Source organism: Engystomops pustulosus, chromosome 4 (assembly GCF_040894005.1).
Source record: "Engystomops pustulosus chromosome 4, aEngPut4.maternal, whole genome shotgun sequence".
In the NCBI taxonomy this organism is placed as follows: domain Eukaryota; kingdom Metazoa; phylum Chordata; class Amphibia; order Anura; family Leptodactylidae; genus Engystomops; species Engystomops pustulosus.
In genome coordinates this window covers 169,725,737-169,745,469 of record NC_092414.1, presented here as the reverse complement: position 1 = coordinate 169,745,469, position 19,733 = coordinate 169,725,737, and the positions used below count along the sequence as shown (strand labels likewise).

The following is a 19,733-nucleotide window of genomic DNA, read 5'->3' as shown; positions in this document are numbered from 1 at the left end:
CTTTTTTTTTTCTTTTTTTTTTGCAGTTTCGGTAGGAGAGATGTTGGGTATAAATGGGGCCATGGAGCTGCTTTTTAAGATCATCACGCCGTATACCAGAAGACACACACAAGCCATCAAGTAAGTAGCATATGTTGTGGGAACTTTTGTCTAGGACTGTCCAGATAAAATATACTGGAAATAAAATGGCAAATACAAAAATATTGAAATAATAATAATGATAGAAAATACATAATTAACCTAAAACTATACTTTCATGCATATTAAAGGAATGGATGGGGGGTCTCTCAAGTGTAAAATATGCCCCAACACAATAACAATGACATATATGGTCTTTTAATTATAGCGGAAACATACAACAAGCAGATGAAGCAATGCACAGATAATTGTATGGCTATGCAATTCATCCTTAAACTGCAATCATGATCTCCTGATAGATTTGGACACTGACAGCCCTACCACTGGCTGAAGCTTACACTTATTATCTATCTGATGGAGTGTAAGTGTATGTTACAGTACATTGACCGCACAATCCTACCACTTCGAGAGAGATTAAACAAACATAGGCACAATATAGAAAATGGATATGCCCTGCATAGTGTCTCTCGTCATGCGGCGACTCATCACAACTGCAACATGAAAGATTTTAATATTATACCGATAGAATGTATCCCCCCATCAACACCACAAAGATTTGCTCATTTAAAAAGAAGAGAAATGTTCTGGATTTTTAAACTTCAATGCTTGACTCCTTTAGGTTTGAATGAAAGTTTAGAAAATGTGTTCTGATTTCCCCCCCTTTTCCCCCCTCCCCCATTTTATAAGTTTTTTTCTGTATTTATGTCAGCCTGTTTTTTCATTACTGTATTATTATCTATTATCTAATGTTTTAATCGAGTGCTATTGTTCGTATGCGCCTCTGAGATGCTTCTTTTATATCTATTTATTGTCAGATTTATAGTATTCATTTTATATTCTTGATTTATTCTTATCCAATTGGCTGTATTTTAAAATTTATAATATAATCATGGTACTTTGTGCCAGTCCCTGACCAATGATCCCTCCAACAAAGCCCCCATACTTGCGATCAAGATATTTTATAATTTTACAATGATACATATTAATACCATCTTTAGAATCGTATCTATCCACGGTTTAGTGTCCATCACGCACAACTGAAAATCACGAACAACTATGTGCCTTCTGCGCATGCGCGTAACACCACTGAAGCCATTGCGCATGCGCATGACCCCTCCGACACTTGCGACTGTTCCGAAACGCTGTGAAGGCGCGCGCCTAACAGAGAGGCAACACACCTGCCCATATGTAAGTTTTTATCATTTTCCTATTTATATGATGACTGTATTGCACTGTATTGTTATTTTACCATCCTGTCCGTTATTTGAGAAAGGGTCTTGAACCCGAAACGCGTCATTTTTGGACATTTTAATCCTTTTGAAAAGCATTAAAAGATTGCTACTTTTAGAACTCATACTGCATTGGGTTTGTGGATTCTTTTGGGTATTGGTACTACAAGCGCTCCACGGGCACTCCGGCCTTTTCCTTCCTTTTCTGGCTATATACAGGGGACTGGTTGGCTATATACAGGGGACAGGCTGGCTGCCTATATACTGGGGCTGTCTATATACTTGCGGCTTGCTATATACTGGGGCAGGGCGCTGGCTAGCTGTATACTGGGGGCTGGCTATATACTGGGGATGGATATATACTGGGGGCAGGAGGCAGGCTAGCTATATACTGGAGGGAGGCTGTGAGTGACCAATGTATTTTCCACCCTAATGAAGGTCTTATGAATACAGACTGAAACGTTGCATGTAAATTTGGATTGCTACCCTACTTTTCACTTGAATAAAATATACTAGTTTGAAAAATTCATCTATAAGGAGTGCCAAGTCTTTTGGAAATTATCAAAACAAAACCTCTTCCTAGGGTTGGATACGTTTCCTAATGATTGTATTAAGAGAATCTCATTCCGTATATAAAAGATTGAGCAATATTAGGATAAATCTTGGTTCTGAACATTATTATTATCACCACAGCAGAGTAATGTCCTATGAATCTTCCTCATGGGATGCCGCTTTTCACCTTTGTGTTGATATAGTGTGTTTATGTGATAGCCTTGTCTCGGTGATGATGAGTACCAGTACTTTCTCCGTCCCTCTTATTGGCAGCCATACTGACAGAGGCGGACAGTGTTGACTTGTATACTGACAAATGGCTTGATAAGGAGGAAGTGAGCTGATAAAGTAAGCGCACTTATGAATGTGCCACCAGGCAGCTCTTCTGCGAATCCCTCCACGTGGAGAGGATAATACAAGGAATTGAAGTTTGTATCTTTTTTGCCCCTTATAGAAAAAACACAAAAAAGTTGTTGAAATGTAAACAACACGACTGGCAATTGTGAAAGGCGCGTTAATTTTGCATGGCGAGCTGTGTTCCAACAGATAGCGTTTTTTTTGTTTATTTTTATATGGCAGACTATTTATAGATAACCCGACGATGCTGCATTTTTCTGCTGCGGCTGACAGTCTACGAGGCCTGCGGTGACTCTCTCTGACAAATGAGAAGAGCGCAAAGAGAGAAAAGTTAAATACCTTTTTGGTTGGCTGCACAAACTTTCTATTAATATAAAACATTGTCCAGGGCCTGATAAGCGTTCCAATGTTTCTCAGTCACCGTTCAGCATTGCAATGTCTGGAATGATAGACATGTCAATAAGAATGCTGTAAACAAATCTGGGGATGGACCACATGGCTAGGACAGCGGATTAAATGAGAAAAATAAGAAAACAAGGCGTGATAAGAGATATCCAGCAGACATAACTCGGTCCAGCTCACTACATAATTCTGTAAAATAATTTGCAGAGAAATGTGCTGCTATGAAAAACCTATCTTCAGTATAACATCCGTCTTATCCGGGATTACCAAAACATATCTGCTTCTTTCCATAAACAGCACAACAACGGTTCATGGGTTAAGTCTTGTAAGAGGGTCGAGAATGTATCCATCATCCTCTTACAGATTATAGATTGACCTCCGTGATTGCATATTTTGCTCACATATTGGTTACATATTTTGCTATGCAATGTGTTTGTGTGCTATATGTACAGCATAAGTACAATTACTATTACTATGTGCCATTGTGTCTTAGTTGAGACTGTTACTTTGGGAGTCACTTTGCTAAGTGGGTGTCATTGGGTGTGGCAACTTTGCAATAAGTATGCAAATGACTTACTACATACAGTTATAACATGTGTGATAAAACAGGATGACGTCATAACTCATATAACTTCATGTGACGCCAATGAGTAGCCTAAGGTACTTCCAATGCTGGTTAGTAGCTTAAGTTAAAATTTGACCATTACCCAATATCAGATTTCTTTTTGTATTGGCCCTAGAAGGTAAAAATAACAACCAATGCATACTTACCTCAATATCTACCTCCAGCACAGCATCTTCTATCACTACTGTTGGTATACAGTTGATAAGTGGTGACATTGTGTTGACCTACTGCCTGCAGTGGTGACTTGCCCTTTGAGTGCATTGAGCCTGCGTAGATGGCTAGGTCATGCTTTAACATGGGGTCAGTCCAGGCTGCATCTATGCCCCATAAATATCTGTGAGCGGATTCAATAAGAAACTTCTCCACCAGTAGAGCTCATATTACATATGGCACTGCAGGTAGAATAGGTTGGGTTGAGCTGTAGTTGTAGTGTATAATGCGTAGAGAAGGCAAGCAGGGTGAAAATTTAATCTCTGGGTCTGGGGGTTGATTCATTAGTGTAAGGCCCCATTCACATGGCCACCATAGTAGTCTATGGCACTCTATGGCACATGGTGTCACCACACCGTGACTAAGCCGGGCTGCCGCACCACAAAATAAAGTACATGTCCTATATTTTGCCTAATTAGTTTTTTATGGAGAGGTCCTACCAAGTTCGACCATCGAATGAGGCCTAAGTAGAGGTAGGACCCGATAGATGACTGACGTTGTTTTAGAGAATTCAGAGAATCTCAGGCACAATGTAATCTCTTACAATCCTATTTTCTTTTCTTTTTTTTAATCTTTTTTCTGGGATATTGAGAACATTTCTGAAAGGGGATTGAGTTCCTTTTCTGCCCTACCACCTTTTTTCTCTTCACCCCCTTCTACCCCCTTCTCCCTTTTCTATCTCACCTTTAGGGCCAGGTCGGATTAAGACTGCCATGTTTCCCTGGGCTGTATGAATATTATAGCTCCTACAAGTCTAGGATTTAATTCCTTCATATGGTACTAGAATCAAACTACTTGGAGAATGGAGGATGCGCCCCTTCTGCTTGCTTTTAATCTGAGGTTTCAGGACCTTTGGAGGGCCTTGTTCCTTGTGTACCAAGAGCAGGGATAAATGTATTGGTATTTAATGGATGAAGATCCTTCAGAATATAAAATTTGGTGGGTGGTTTGGGTGGCCATGAGCCCCCTAGAAGGCTTGGGTCCCAGGCTACTGAAAAAAACACCTATATTATGTTCCACTACTGTATAGGACTCTGGCTGGGCATCACCTATCTCACAGTTTCATATCCCTCAGGGTCGGAGCTTCGCACAGTTTTAATTTTACTTTGCCTGTTTATTATTTTTCTTGTTTTGTTTATACATTTAAACACTCCCGTTACATTCCAGTTACTTTTGCTCTTATGTTTTTCTAAGGCTAATATTACCTTATATTGTGTTTCATGGTCAAAATAACTGAGAATCATACATCTAGTAAAGTTCTCATGCCCTTCTATGTATACCCTTTCACAGACCTGTACAAAACACAGATTGATTACTCTATTGTAAGATTAAGGGAACAGTAGAGACCTACAACAGAGCAGCCTGCATGTGTAGTATGGCATATAAATATATTTGGCAATAGCCTCTTCTCAGTAGTGCCAGGCACTCGTCAGATGCAGCAGCGAGCTGGCAGTGTGTCAGAATCTCACATGTAGACCTGCTCTCCGAGAGATTGAAATTTAATTAAATTAAGTGCTTTGCGTGGAAGAGCAGAGCGCTCCTAATTCCAGAGGTCATTTCATGAATAAGGCTCCAAATAACCTCAAGTGCTGACCACTCTGGCTCCAGACCTGGGAGTCTCATACTCAGATGCCTTAATTACAATAGGCGCCAGGACGCACTCCTGTATACAGGTGCCGCTATCATGGAAATGGATAACTACAGACCTTGTAACTTTAGGTCCGGAGATCTGTGTGTATGCAGAAACCATGGAAACATGACCTCCAGAACAAGATGCAGAGTTGTACAAATAAATGAGATCTGGACGAGCGCTTTTTATTACATCATGCCTATATCATGCCGCTTATCACTCATCTGCTCTAATTCGTTTTTTCCTCGACATTTTATTTTATCTAGCTCAATGCTTATTGGATTATCTGTAAAATTGATATGTTTCCACATCTGTTGTTGATGTCTTATAGATTTGAAAAGGCCGTATGATGTAAGACTCTGTGCTATGTATATGTGAACTAGGTCTACTGTGTGATATCCATATGTATACAGGCAGTCCCCGGGTTACATACAGGATAGGTTCTGTAGGTTTGTTCTAAAGTTGACTTTGTATGTAAGTCGGAACTGTATATTTTATAATTGTACAATTTTTTTTTGTCTCTGTGACAATTGGATTTTAAAAATGTTGGATTGTCATAAGAACCAGGAGTAACAAATAAAGCTTCATTGCAGTCACCTGTGATAACTGTTATAGCTGTTTAGTACAGCCTAAGACTAAAGTGCAGTAAGTAACCAACCAGAGGTCCGTTTGTAACTAGGGGTCGTCTGTAAGTCAGATGTTTTTAAGTAGGGGACCGCCTGTATATATATATTTATTTATTTATTTTATACTCATATCCTAAAACTACATTCGTACTAGTTGTTTCAAACCTGCTGAAACTATTTTAAATTGTCATTGAATTTGCAATGTAAGAATATTTTCCTGGCCTGCAAAGTTTTCATAGGTGTTTCTTGGTTAAGGATGGCTCATCACATGCAGCGTTTGTGTTTTGAAATGCATAGTAAAGGTTGTTTGCCCCGATCATAGATGCAGGTCAACTGAAACGCCTACGATCCGTGTTTTAGGCTGGTTCACGTCATTTGCCATACATTGTAAGGACATGTCAGAAAGATTCCAATGTGTCCTTACAAGGTATGGCACAGATGTATTACATCGTACTTTGCCTGTGGCTCCCCTAAATCTGGGGTGAGGAGTGTAAATTAGCTGCAGCCATTGATTGGTTTCTCGATGAACGGGATGTTCCCCCGTTGATGTCAATGTCCTAATATAGAAGAAAAGAATGGTATAATGGTATCTAGTGCCTGCAGAATAACAGACAGGAGGATAACACAGAGTAGGTTAGTGAGGAAAGAGTTGCAGTTACATCCAGTTTGGGAATGTGATACGCCTTCCTGAAGAGATGGGTTTTAAAAAGCCATTTGAAGCTTGGTGGTTGGGTATTAGTCTAATAGTCTGGGGCAGAGCATTCCAGAGAATTGGTGAAGCTCGGGAGAAGTCCTGGAGTCTTTCGTGGGTGGTTCAAATTAATGGGGATAATAATCTCAGAACAATGGCAGATCGAAGATTACAAGATGAAAGACCGAGATGAGAGAAGAGAGATGAGGAGGCAGCGCACTGTGCAGAGCTTTGTGAATGAGGGAGTTTAGTTTAAACTGTATTCAGAAGGAGACAGACAAGCAGTTCCGTAATGGGAACAGACTGGAAGCATCCTTATAGCATCTGGACTGAAGGACAAGTCTGGCTGCTGCATTAACAACAGACGGTAGAGGAGAAGGTTTAGTATGTGGAGGTCAAACCGTAAAACCACAATCGGGTTACAATAGAACATCAATTAAACATTTTATGGATAAAGAAATAGATAACTGATTAAATACATTGATGAATGTGAAATTTCATTGGTTTAGGGTTTTTTGTGATTGTAAATGCAAGGCAATACTATTATTGGAAATGCCACACAGCCACAATTTAACAAAATGTTAAAAAAAGTGAAAGAGTCTGAAGACTATTGGAATGCAATTATTTGCCATTTTGGACCTTACCCACTCTCTTTAAACTTATGTTGTGTGATAAATATGATCATGAGTTTGATTTGGATTCTAGAAAATAAATTCCGTCTATTGTTGTTTCTTGAAAGAATCCGCTCAACCTGTTGCCCTACTTTAATTCTGTGACATGTTTATGTTGAGGGAGAATGTGTTAAATGCCTGTGATCTCACTTAGTGTCTATTGGAGGTCACACACATCTCCTGAGCGGAGACAGGTGAAGAGGCTCCAGACACTAATGGGAAATATTGACAAAACTGACTTTGTTTTCTCCTTTTATTATCTTTAGGGCGGCTGTTGGAGCACTGGCAGCTCTTCTCAAATCAAGTAAGTTTATTTTATGTGTGGCCTGGAAATGTTTACACTACTTTAGTATAAGCTGCTTCCAAATATTCAGAGCTAATAATGGGCTCTGAGATCTTGTATTCATGAGTACACTAAGAAACGCACTTGTCACTGTATACCGATAATATTACAAATATTTCCTAATGGTGTGCACTTAGAGATGAGCGAACACTAAAATGCTCGGGTACTCGTTATTCGAGACGAACTTTTCCCGATGCTCGAGTGCTCGTCTCGAATAACGAACCCCATTGAAGTCAATGGGAGACTCGAGCATTTTTCAAGGGGACCAAGGCTCTGCACAGGGAAGCTTGGCCAAACACCTGGGAACCTCAGAAAAGGATGGAAACACCACGGAAATGGACAGGAAACAGCAGGGGCAGCATGCATGGATGCCTCTGAGGCTGCTTAATCGCACCATTATGCCAAAATTATGGGCAACAGCATGGCCATGACAGAGTGACAGAATGAAGCTAGATAGCATGTAAAACATCCAATAATTGACCCTGACACTATAGGGGACGGCATGCAGAGGCAGAGGCAGCGGCAGCAGGCTAGAGAGTGGCATGGCGACATACCCTAATTGGACTCAGGCTTCAAACCAATGGGTGTCAGAGAGGAACCAAAGGAGGTGAGCAAGAAGCGCTCAAATAATATCGGTACATGATAAAAGTTTGCCAGTATATTTTGTGGATTACACAGCAGGGTGGCGACAAAGTTAACATGGAAGCCATGAAAACAACCCAAAATTCTGCCTGACACAGCTCGTTTGATAAGGGGACCATGTATGCTTACAGTTCATGCCAGTCGCTGCACTGGCTGCCAGTCTCCTTTCGAATACAGTTTAAAATAATAATAACCCTCATCCATAAAGCTCTGTATAATGCTGCACCCCCCTACCTCTCCTCTCTTATCTCAGTCTATCGCCCAACCCGTGCTCTTAGATCCGCCAGTGATCTTAGATTAACCTCTACCCTAGTGCGGACCTCCCACTCGCGTCTCCAAGACTTCTCTAGAGCTGCACCAATTCTATGGAATGCTCTGCTCCGGACTATCAGACTAATACCTAACCTCCAAAGTTTCAAACGTGCTCTTAAAACCCATTTCTTTAGGCAAGCCTATAACACTCATTAACTGCATGAAGTTTTAACTCTTCTACTAACCCGTCCTGTGTCGTCCTCCCATCTGTTATCCAGCAACCAACAGGCACCAGACTTCTCTGCAGTCCCATTCACCCTGGACCTGGTATATAAGATGACGGCTGAGTGGTTCAAGCGACAGCAATTCCATTTATTATATTTTTTTCTATTCCCTAAGAAGAATGGCTTGACCATTAAATATTCTTTTACCTCGTGTTACCCCATCATCTTCATAAACCGTAAGCTCTGGCGAGCAGGGACCTCACTCCTGTTGTTCCATACAAATGTTGTGCTCTGTTACATTACATTTGTATTTGTTTCCTATGATTTGTAAAGCGCTACAGAATATGATGACGCTATATAAATAAAGATTATTATTATTATTATTATGGAGGCAGTGAACTAGTAGTAGATTAAAGGTGCTGCAACTATGTTAGTTGGATCTTGGGATGGAGCTGGCGCTCTGCAGCCAGGCGAGCTTTTGCCAATCCAAGCCCCTGTCTCTAGGCTACTCCCCAAACAGCACTTCTAAGAACCTTTTGTATAAGATCAAGTGTAGTAGCGTTCTTATAAGTTTAGGATATGGCGGGTGAGGGGAATGTAAACAGATGCGCAAGAAGCGCTGAAATAATATCCCTAAATGGTAAAAGTTTGCAAGTATATTTTGTGGATTACACAGCAGGGTGGCGACAAAGTTAACAACTTTGATGTGGAATGCCCTGTAATAGCTCTTGGGCGGTGTGCCTTTTATCGCCTAGGCTCAGCAGTTTCAGCACCGCCTGCTGTCGCTTAGCGACGGCACTGCTGCTGTGCCTAGAGCTACCGACTGATGGCGCCATGCCCACGGATGGTAATTCGGAGGAGGAGGAGGTGGAGGAGGGGTGGGAGGAGGTATAGTAGGCCTTTGAGACCTGGACCGAGGTAGGCCCCGCAATTCTCTGCGTCGGCAGTATATGACCAGCCCCAGGGTCAGACTCGGTCCCAGCCTGCACCAAGTTAAGTGTAGTAGCGTTCTTATAAGTTTGGGATATGGCGGGTGAGGGGAATGTAAACAGATGCGCAAGAAGCGCATGATGCGCATGGAGCTGGCGCTCCGCTGCCAGGCGAGCTTTCGCCAATTCAAGCCCCTGTCTCTAGGCTACTCCCCAAACAGCACTTCTAAGAACCTTTTGTATAAGATCAAGTGTAGTAGCGTTCTTATAAGTTTAGGATATGCCGGGTGAGGGGAATGTAAACAGATGCGCAAGAAGCGCTGAAATAATATCCCTAAATGGTAAAAGTTTGCCAGTATATTTTGTGGATAACACAGCAGGGTGGCAACAAAGTTAACAACTTTGATGTGGAATCCATGAAAACAACCCAAATTTCTGCCTGACACACCTCGTTTGATAAAGGGACGATGTATGGAGGCAGCTATATGGACGACTTTTGGAGGTAGCAATGGAGACAACGTGTGGAGGCTGCTATGGAGACAATTTAATTTGGATAGTGCCTGTATGTGGCAGTCCCAAACATTTTTCAAACCAGAGGAGCAGGTAGGTGGCCCTGCAGTAAAATGGAATAGATTGAGTGCCTGTATGTGGCAGTCCCAAAAATGTTTCAAACCAGAGGAGCAGGTAGGTGGCCCTCCAGTAAAATGGAATAGATTGAGTGCCTGTATGTGGCAGTCCCAAAAATGTTTCAAACCAGAGGAGCAGGTAGGTGGCCCTGCAGTAAAATGGAATAGATTGAGTGCCTGTATGTGGCAGTCCCAAAAATGTTTCAAACCAGAGGAGCAGGTAGGTGGCCCTCCAGTAAAATGGAATAGATTGAGTGCCTGTATGTGGCAGTCCCAAAAATGTTTCAAACCAGAGGAGCAGGTAGGTTGCCCTCCAGTAAAATGGAATAGATTGAGTGCCTGTATGTGGCAGTCCCAAAAATGTTTCAAACCAGAGGAGCAGGTAGGTGGCCCTGCAGTAAAATGGAATAGATTGAGTGCCTGTATGTGGCAGTCCCAAACATTTTTCAAACCAGAGGAGCAGGTAGGTGGCTCTCCAGTAAAATGGAATAGATTGAGTGCCTGTATGTGGCAGTCCCAAAAATGTTTCAAACCAGAGGAGCAGGTAGGTGGCCCTGCCTTAAAATGGAATAGATTGAGTGCCTGTATGTGGCACTCACAAAAATTGTTTCAAACAGAGGACCGGGTAGGTGGCCCTCCAGAAAAATTAAATGCATGAAGTACTATAGCAAGAGCCAGTGGGCCCTGTCAAAAAATAGCCATTTTCCTCTGCTTTACTGTACAAAGAGGAGGAGAAGGAGGAAAATGAGGAGGAGGAGGAGTGGATCAATTATTCAGGTTGAGCTTCCTTCACCTGGTGGAGATTGGAAATTCTGAGAAATCCAGCCTTTATTCATTTTAATAAGCGTCAGCCTGTCAGCGCTGTCAGTCGACAGGCGTGTACGCTTATCGTGATGATGCCACCAGCTGCACTGAAAACCCGCTCGGACAAGACGCTAGCGGCAGGGCAGGCAAGAACCTCCAAGGCGTACAGCGCCAGTTCGTGCCACATGTCCAGCTTTGAAACCCAGTAGTTGTAGGGAGCTGTGTGATCATTTAGGACGATGGTATGGTCAGCTACGTACTCCCTCACCATCTTTCTGTAAAGATCAGCCCTACTCTGCCGAGACTGGGGACAGGTGACAGTGTCTTGCTGGGGTGACATAAAGCTGGCAAAAGCCTTGTAAAGCGTACCCTTGCCAGTGCTGGACAAGCTGCCTGCTCGCCTACTCTCCCTCGCTACTTGTCCCGCAGAACTACGCACTCTGCCGCTAGCGCTGTCAGAAGGGAAATACTGTTTCAGCTTGTGCACCAGGGCCTGCTGGTATTCATGCATTCTCACACTCCTTTCCTCTGCAGGGATGAGAGTGGAAAGATTTTGCTTGTACCGTGGGTCCAGGAGAGTGAACACCCAGTAATCGGTGCTGGAATAAATTCTTTGAACGCGAGGGTCACGGGATAGGCAGCCTAGCATGAAATCTGCCATATGCGCCAGAGTACCAACGCGTAAGAATTCACTCCCCTCACTGGCCTGACTGTCCATTTCCTCCTCCTCCAACTCCTCCAACTCCTCTTCTTCTGCCCATACACGCTGAACAGTAAAGGACTCAACAATGGTCCCCTCTTGTGTCTCGCCAACATTCTCCTCCTCTTCCTCCTCATCCTCCTCCACCTCCACCTCCTCCGATATGCGCTGAGAAACAGACCTGAGGGTGCTTTGGCTATCAACAAGGGAATATTCTTCCCCTGTCTCTTGTGACGAGCGCAAAGCTTCCGACTTCATGCTGACCAGAGAGTTTTTCAACAGGCCAAGCAGCGGGATGGTGAGGCTGATGATGGCGGCATCGCCACTGACCATCTGTGTTGACTCCTCAAAGTTACTCAGCACCTGACAGATATCAGACATCCACGTCCACTCCTCATTGTAGACTTGAGGAAGCTGACTGACCTGACTACCAGTTCTGGTGGAAGTTGACATCTGGCAGTCTACAATCGCTCTGCGCTGCTGGTAAACTCTGGATAACATGGTCAGTGTTGAATTCCACCTCGTGGGCACGTCGCACAACAGTCGGTGAGCGGGCAGTTGGAGGCGGCGCTGCGCTGCCCTGAGAGTGGCAGCATCTGGGCTGGACTTCCTGAAATGCGCACAGATGCGGCGCACCTTCGTGAGCAAATCAGACAGATTGGGGTATGTCTTGAGGAAACGCTGAACTATCAGATTTAACACATGGGCCAGGCATGGCACATGTGTCAGTCTGCCGAGTTGCAGAGCCGCCACCAGGTTACGGCCGTTGTCACACACAACCATTCCCGGCTTGAGGTTCAGCGGTGCCAGCCACAGATCAGTCTGCGCCGTGATGCCCTGTAATAGCTCTTGGGCGGTGTGCCTTTTGTCGCCTAGGCTCAGCAGTTTGAGCACCGCCTGCTGTCGCTTAGCGACGGCACTGCTGCTGTGCCTAGAGCTACCGACTGATGGCGCCGTGCCCACGGATGGTAGTTCGGAGGAGGAGGTGGAGGAGGGGTGGGAGGAGGAAGAGGCATAGTAGGCCTGAAACACCTGGACCGAGGTAGGCCCCGCAATCCTCGGCGTCGGCAGTATATGAGCAGCCCCAGGGTCAGACTCGGTCCCAGCCTCCACCAAGTTAACCCAATGTGCCGTCAGAGATATATAGTGGCCCTGCCCGGCAGCACTCGTCCACGTGTCCGTGGTCAGGTGGACCTTGTCAGAAACGGCGTTGGTCAGGGCACGGATTATGTTGTCTGACACGTGCTGGTGCAGGGCTGGGACGGCACATCGGGAAAAGTAGTGGCGGCTGGGGACCGAATACCGAGGGGCGGCCGCCGCCATGAGGCTGCGAAAGGCCTCGGTCTCTACTAGCCTATAGGGCAGCATCTCCAGGCTTAGCAATCTGGAAATGTGCACATTAAGGGCTTGGGCGTGCGGGTGGGTTGCACTATATTTGCGTTTCCGCTCCAGCGTCTGGGGTATGGAGAGCTGAACGCTGGTGGATGCTGTGGAGGATCGTGGAGGCGACGATGGGGTTTTTGTGGCAGGGTCCTGGGCAGGGGGCTGACTAGCAGCTGACACAGGGGAAGGAGCAGTGGTGTGCACGGCCGGAGGTGAACGGGCTTGTTGCCACTGAGTGGGGTGTTTAGCATTCATATGCCTGCGCATACTGGTGGTAGTTAAGCTAGTAGTGGTGGAACCCCTGCTGAGCCTGGTTTGGCAAATGTTGCACACCACAGTCCGTCGGTCATCCGGTGTTTCCTTAAAGAACCTCCAGACTTCTGAAGATCTAGCCCTCGCCGCAAGAGCCCTCGCCACGGGAGCTTCACTAGTTGACACATTTGGCGCTGATGCACCAGCTCTGGCCCTGCCTCTCCGTCTGGCCCCACCACTGCCTCTTCCAACCTGTTCTGGTCGAGGACTCTCCTCCGTCTCAGAAGCACTGTGTTCACCCGGCCTCTCAACCCAGCTTGGGTCTGTCACCTCATCATCCTCCGATCCCTCAGTCTGCTCCCCCCTCGGACTTCCTGCCCTGACAACAACTTCCCCACTGTCTGACAACCGTGTCTCCTCATCGTCGGACACCTCTTTACACACTTCCACTACGTCAAGAAGGTCATCATCACCCACAGACTGTGACTGGTGGAAAACCTGGGCATCGGAAAATAGCTCAGCAGCAACCGGACAAGTGGTTTGTGACTGTGGGAAGGGTCCAGAAAACAGTTCCTCAGAGTATGCCGGTTCAAATGCCAAATTTTCCTGGGAGGGGGCAGACTGGGGGGGAGGAGGCTGAGGTGCAGGAGCTGGAGGAGTGGCGATTTCGGTGACATGGGTGGACTGCGTGGAAGACTGACTGGCGGTGGACAAATTGCTCGAAGCATTGTCAGCAATCCACGACATCACCTGTTCGCACTGTTCTGGCCTCAACAGTGCTCTACCACGAGTCCCAGTAACTTCAGACATGAACCTAGGGAGTGTAGCTCTGCGGCGTTCCCCTGCTCCCTCATCAGCGGATGGTGTCTCACCCCGCCCAGGACCACGGCCTCTGACAACTGCAGTAGTTGGACGCCCACGTCCCCGCCCTCGTCCTCTACCCCTAGCCCTCGGGTTAAACATTTTTAAAATGAGAGTTATAACTTTATTTTTTTTTTAACTTTTTTTTGTTTTTTTTTGTGTTTTTTGTTTTTTTTTGTGTTTTTTGTTTTTTTTTGAGTTTTTAAAACCAAACAATGCTATCCTATTGCTATGGCTATTTTCTAGCCAAGTATCAAAGCACACTACTATGCCAGATGAGATGACACTGAGTTAGTGCCTAATTGAAATCCAACCCCTACTAAATTTTCCCACTTCGGTCTATGCTATGGATATGTGCGTCACTAAGCGCAGAACACAGCGGTCGCAAGTCTCACTACAAATTGCTCAGAATTGGCTAGTACATGCACTGCAGAAAGTACAGCCACCAGCAGATCAACCAGAAATCAAATATATAGAACGCTACTGTAGGCGTAAGTAAGCTCTTTGTATTCTCCTATGGCTATTTTCTAGCCAAGTATCAAAGCACACTACTATGCCAGATGAGATGACACTGAGTTAGTGCCTAATTGAAATCCAACCCCTACTAAATTTTCCCACTTCGGTCTTTGCTATGGATATGTGCGTCACTAAGCGCAGAACACAGCGGTCGCAAGTCTCACTACAAATTGCTCAGAATTGGCTAGTACATGCACTGCAGAAAGTACAGCCACCAGCAGATCAACCAGAAATCAAATATATAGAACGCTACTGTATGCGTAAGTAAGCTCTTTGTATTCTCCTATGGCTATTTTCTAGCCAAGTATCAAAGCACACTACTATGCCAGATGAGATGACACTGAGTTAGTGCCTAATTGAAATCCAACCCCTACTAAATTTTCCCACTTCGGTCTTTGCTATGGATATGTGCGTCACTAAGCGCAGAACACAGCGGTCGCAAGTCTCACTACAAATTGCTCAGAATTGGCTAGTACATGCACTGCAGAAAGTACAGCCACCAGCAGATCAACCAGAAATCAAATATATAGAACGCTACTGTATGCGTAAGTAAGCTCTTTGTATTCTCCTATGGCTATTTTCTAGCCAAGTATCAAAGCACACTACTATGCCAGATGAGATGACACTGAGTTAGTGCCTAATTGAAATCCAACCCCTACTAAATTTTCCCACTTCGGTCTTTGCTATGGATATGTGCGTCACTAAGCGCAGAACACAGCGGTCGCAAGTCTCACTACAAATTGCTCAGAATTGGCTAGTACATGCACTGCAGAAAGTACAGCCACCAGCAGATCAACCAGAAATCAAATATATAGAACGCTACTGTATGCGTAAGTAAGCTCTTTGTATTCTCCTATGGCTATTTTCTAGCCAAGTATCAAAGCACACTACTATGCCAGATGAGATGACACTGAGTTAGTGCCTAATTGAAATCCAACCCCTACTAAATTTTCCCACTTCGGTCTTTGCTATGGATATGTGCGTCACTAAGCGCAGAACACAGCGGTCGCAAGTCTCACTACAAATTGCTCAGAATTGGCTATTACATGCACTGCAGAAAGTACAGCCACCAGCAGATCAACCAGAAATCAAATATATAGAACGCTACTGTATGCGTAAGTAAGCTCTTTGTATTCTCCTATGGCTATTTTCTAGCCAAGTATCAAAGCACACTACTATGCCAGATGAGATGACACTGAGTTAGTGCCTAATTGAAATCCAACCCCTACTAAATTTTCCCACTTCGGTCTTTGCTATGGATATGTGTGCCACTAAGAGCTAAACACAACGGTAGCAAGTCCCCCTGCTAATTCCTCACAAAATGGTACTAGATGCAAATTAAAATAAAAAAAGTAGAACGTTATTGTAGCCCTAAGAAGGGCTGTTGGGTTCTTTGAGAATCACTCCTGCCTAACAGTAAGCTAATAGAACACCCTAACGCTTTCCCTGACCAGCAGCAGCTCTCTCCCTAGCGGCATCCAGACAGAGAATGATCCGAGCAGCGCGGGCAGCGGCTAGTCTATCCCAGGGTCACCTGATCTGGCCAGCCAACCACTGCTATCGACGTGTAAGGGTACCACGTCATGCTGGGTGGAGTGCAGAGTCTCCTGGCTTGTGATTGGCTCTGTTTCTCGCCGCCAAAAAGCAAAACGGCGGGAGCTGCCATTTTCTCGAGCGGGCGAAGTATTCGTCCGAGCAACGAGCAGTTTCGAGTACCCTAATGCTCGACCGAGCATCAAGCTCGGACGAGCATGTTCGCTCATCTCTATGTGCACTCTTTCTGTATATATATATATATATATATATATATATATATATGGCATATGATATGGTATCACATGGCACTGATTAAAATCTGATTTCTCCTATACATGCTGTAGGAGCATTATACGCTATTACCAATGTGCTTAGTCTGTGAAACATGGACCAAATCGTGTCCACATTTAACCAAGTAGACATTGCTCCAGGGACTGGAGTCCAAGCATCATAGTTATTTATGATACAAGGAGTCGCTTTATCTTGATGTTTGGATTCCTATCCATGAAGCAAAATACGGCCAAAGACTGTTCATAAGCTATTTACAGCCCTAATTATTCCTTTAAGGGTTGGCCAAACAGAATACTTTAACAGTGTAAGTATAACACCTTAATATGGTCACCCATTTTAAACATACCCTGAGAACATTTCCCGTTACTACCAGGAACCAGAGATCATGTGACCCCCAAGCAGTAGGACTTAGTACTTCCTATGGAGTCCCATGTCCTTTTGTCTTCCAGCAAATGAGCAGGTCTCCTCCGTCATAACCCCTTCTATAACAGTGGTTAGAGGGTCATGAACAGCAATAAAGATCCATTCATTTTGTACCCAAATAGTAAAATTCTGTAGTCCCACATAAAGGTGTCATACATTGATCAAGAAATACTGCCTTATAGTGCTCAAATAATGGAAACAACCATATCAGTGGCCATTGAGTAACTCAAGACATAGGGCAAATGGTATAGAACCAGTCAGATTGGTGATGCAAGAGGTGAGTGTAAAGAGAAACTGATAAAATATAGTGCTAAGATAATATTGCCGATAATATTGCCATAAAGAACTCAAATGATGGAAGCAAACAGAACAGTGGTCATAGAAAAGTCTACGCTATGGAGCCTGGAGTACTGGAACAAACATGTACAAATGAAAGAAAAAGTACAATATTGGTGACTGAGGTCATTACTTTGCCTGGCTAGAAAATGTAATACATCATGCTGTGTAGCTATAAAAGATGAATGTTGATACTTATTCATCCTGAATTCCCTTAGTCTTTTGCTAAGCAGTTTGTTTGGAGATCAATATTCTGATTGTATTATTATGTTCTATTTATCTGGAGTGTTTTGTCAGAGTAATTTATAGTCCCAGTGTGAGGGACATGAGTAATCAAGTTAGTATTAATCACATACACTTACATGTACATGTACAATGGGTAAAATAATTCAATGACAGGAAGAAATATAGCCAAACATGAATTATAATTGTGACATTTTATTTCCAGCCTTCTCATACTTAAAACAATTCTACAATGATAATTTCTTCAACTGATTATAACAGACCAATGGAAGTTTCCCTCCTGGTCTTTACCCTTCTCATATTAATTGATCAGAAGTGTTGCTATATGTAGCTCAAAAGTAGCCATGTCATGTTCCTGATACCTGAGGGGGCACCAAGGCACTTCTAATACATAGGAATTTCTAAGGCAAGTAGTGGGTGGAGGTCCTATAACAGATTTTATATTGTAGTCTAAAATTTTTAGGTTTTGCCCCCATTTTTTAAATAAAAGATTGTGTCATAAAAAAAATAATAATAACAAAAATTCCTTTATATAGCGCACACAGATTGTGCAGCGCTGCAGAGTTTGCCAAATCAGTTCCTGTCCCCAATGGGGCTCACAATCTAATGGAGTTTAGGAGGAGACCGTAAAAATGTATTGTTTTAGAAATGATAACCAATGATGACCAAAATTAAGAACCCTGGTATCAGTCTAAAACTAGTTTTCTGATACAGAGTGAACCTCATCACCTCTGCCAACCCTAACTCTTTGCATCCTTTAATAGGTGCAGTTGGAACTTTTTCTTTAGTCCATGGCACCTAGAAACACCGAGGTTTCTCCCCTTTTAAAATCTTTAAAAATTCATTATTGTGTTTCTAGATGCCACTAAACCAGAGCAATCCAACATTAAAGTTACAGTTGGGATTGCAATATTTATACATGGCTCCCGGTGCTGACTGTAATATTAAATGCAGATTCATAGGCAGTTACATTGTGAAGGAGCACTTCCCCCTACCTCTGTGTGCTCACTGCTGCTGACAGGAAGTGAAGGGGGAGGGAGAAAAGTGCTGCTGCAGTGTGACAACAGCCTGTGAATCCAGAGCACAGAGGAGCTTCGGTAACACGCCCATAGCCCTTCAGGCTAATAAGCATAATTTTAAAGGTTTATTTTAGAAGGAAGGAGGCCATAGATAACAAATATACCAAGATTATCATAGTCCCAGTAATGGATTTATGAGTAAGTAGATGTTCTTTAAACTATGGGGAAATTGTGTTTTCACAGTAAGGACTGGACCAGAGCAAGTGTTTAATGTTCTGTTTGGCCTCCTCAAAATCTAACATCTAAATCTTTGTGCTATTAAATATATTCTGTATGCAATATTCCATAGTTAGGTGCATTCACCTACGACACTAGTTATAACTTCAAATGCTTCTGTATTTAGAGAGAGGATAAGTATATTGCTCTCCAAACGCTGCAGATGACTGTTTCCAGCAGGTGTCATTCTCCTTTAAAGTGTGACACGTGACTATGACTCCCATCATGCAGTATTTCTTTTTTGTTTTGTTTTTTAAACCGTTTCTTTCACTGGTAATTGACTACTTTTTCTGTAGTGACCATTATAATGATTTTTATTTTTTTCAGCCTGTAAATGTACAGGCCTTTTCCCAGAAGTGCAATCATCCCTTTAATGTCTCTATTTAGTCTCCCTTTTCATCTAGGACTTATTGATTTCTACCTTCTACCTCTGCACATGATGGATGAATGAAAACATATTTTCCTGCTTATTAATGAGAATAAGTATTTTACTTTCTCTTGTATTCAAGGTTAGAGGCATTTACATCTACAGCATGTAAAATGCTATACTTTAATTACATTACTATTGTAATGCTGGGCCTAAGGGCGTCTAAACTAAGAAAGGCTACTTTAATATGTTCACTCCTGTATACAACAGCTCCCTTCATAGGGACGAATGACACGGGAATAGATAGAGCATGGTACATGTGTACTTACCATAACTCGGCTGAGCACCATAGACCGGCCACAAATTTGTGACTGAATATACTTCAACTGAACGTTGGTGCAAAAGGGGCCAGTGGTACATTGTAACAGAATATGTACAAAATCCCCATATACAGGCGGTCCCCTACTTAAGAACATCCGACTTACAGATGACCTCTAGTTAAAGACGGATCCCTCTGGCCACTGTGACCTCTGGTGAAGCTCACTGGAAGCTTTACTTTAGTTCCAGGCTGCAAAGTGT

The 19,733-nt window shown here is 43.6% G+C and overlaps 1 protein-coding gene across 2 annotated transcripts in view; it reads left to right on the top strand.

Annotated features, from left to right (window-relative positions):
• AGBL1 (AGBL carboxypeptidase 1) overlaps positions 1-19,733 on the top strand; it is a 404,673-nt gene that overhangs the window by 33,182 nt on the left and 351,758 nt on the right. For both annotated transcript variants that reach the window (XM_072148535.1, XM_072148534.1), the window contains 2 exons: positions 27-120; positions 7,398-7,435. In XM_072148535.1, coding sequence (XP_072004636.1) covers positions 27-120; positions 7,398-7,435 — 132 coding nt within the window. The remainder of the gene's footprint in view (positions 1-26; positions 121-7,397; positions 7,436-19,733) is intronic.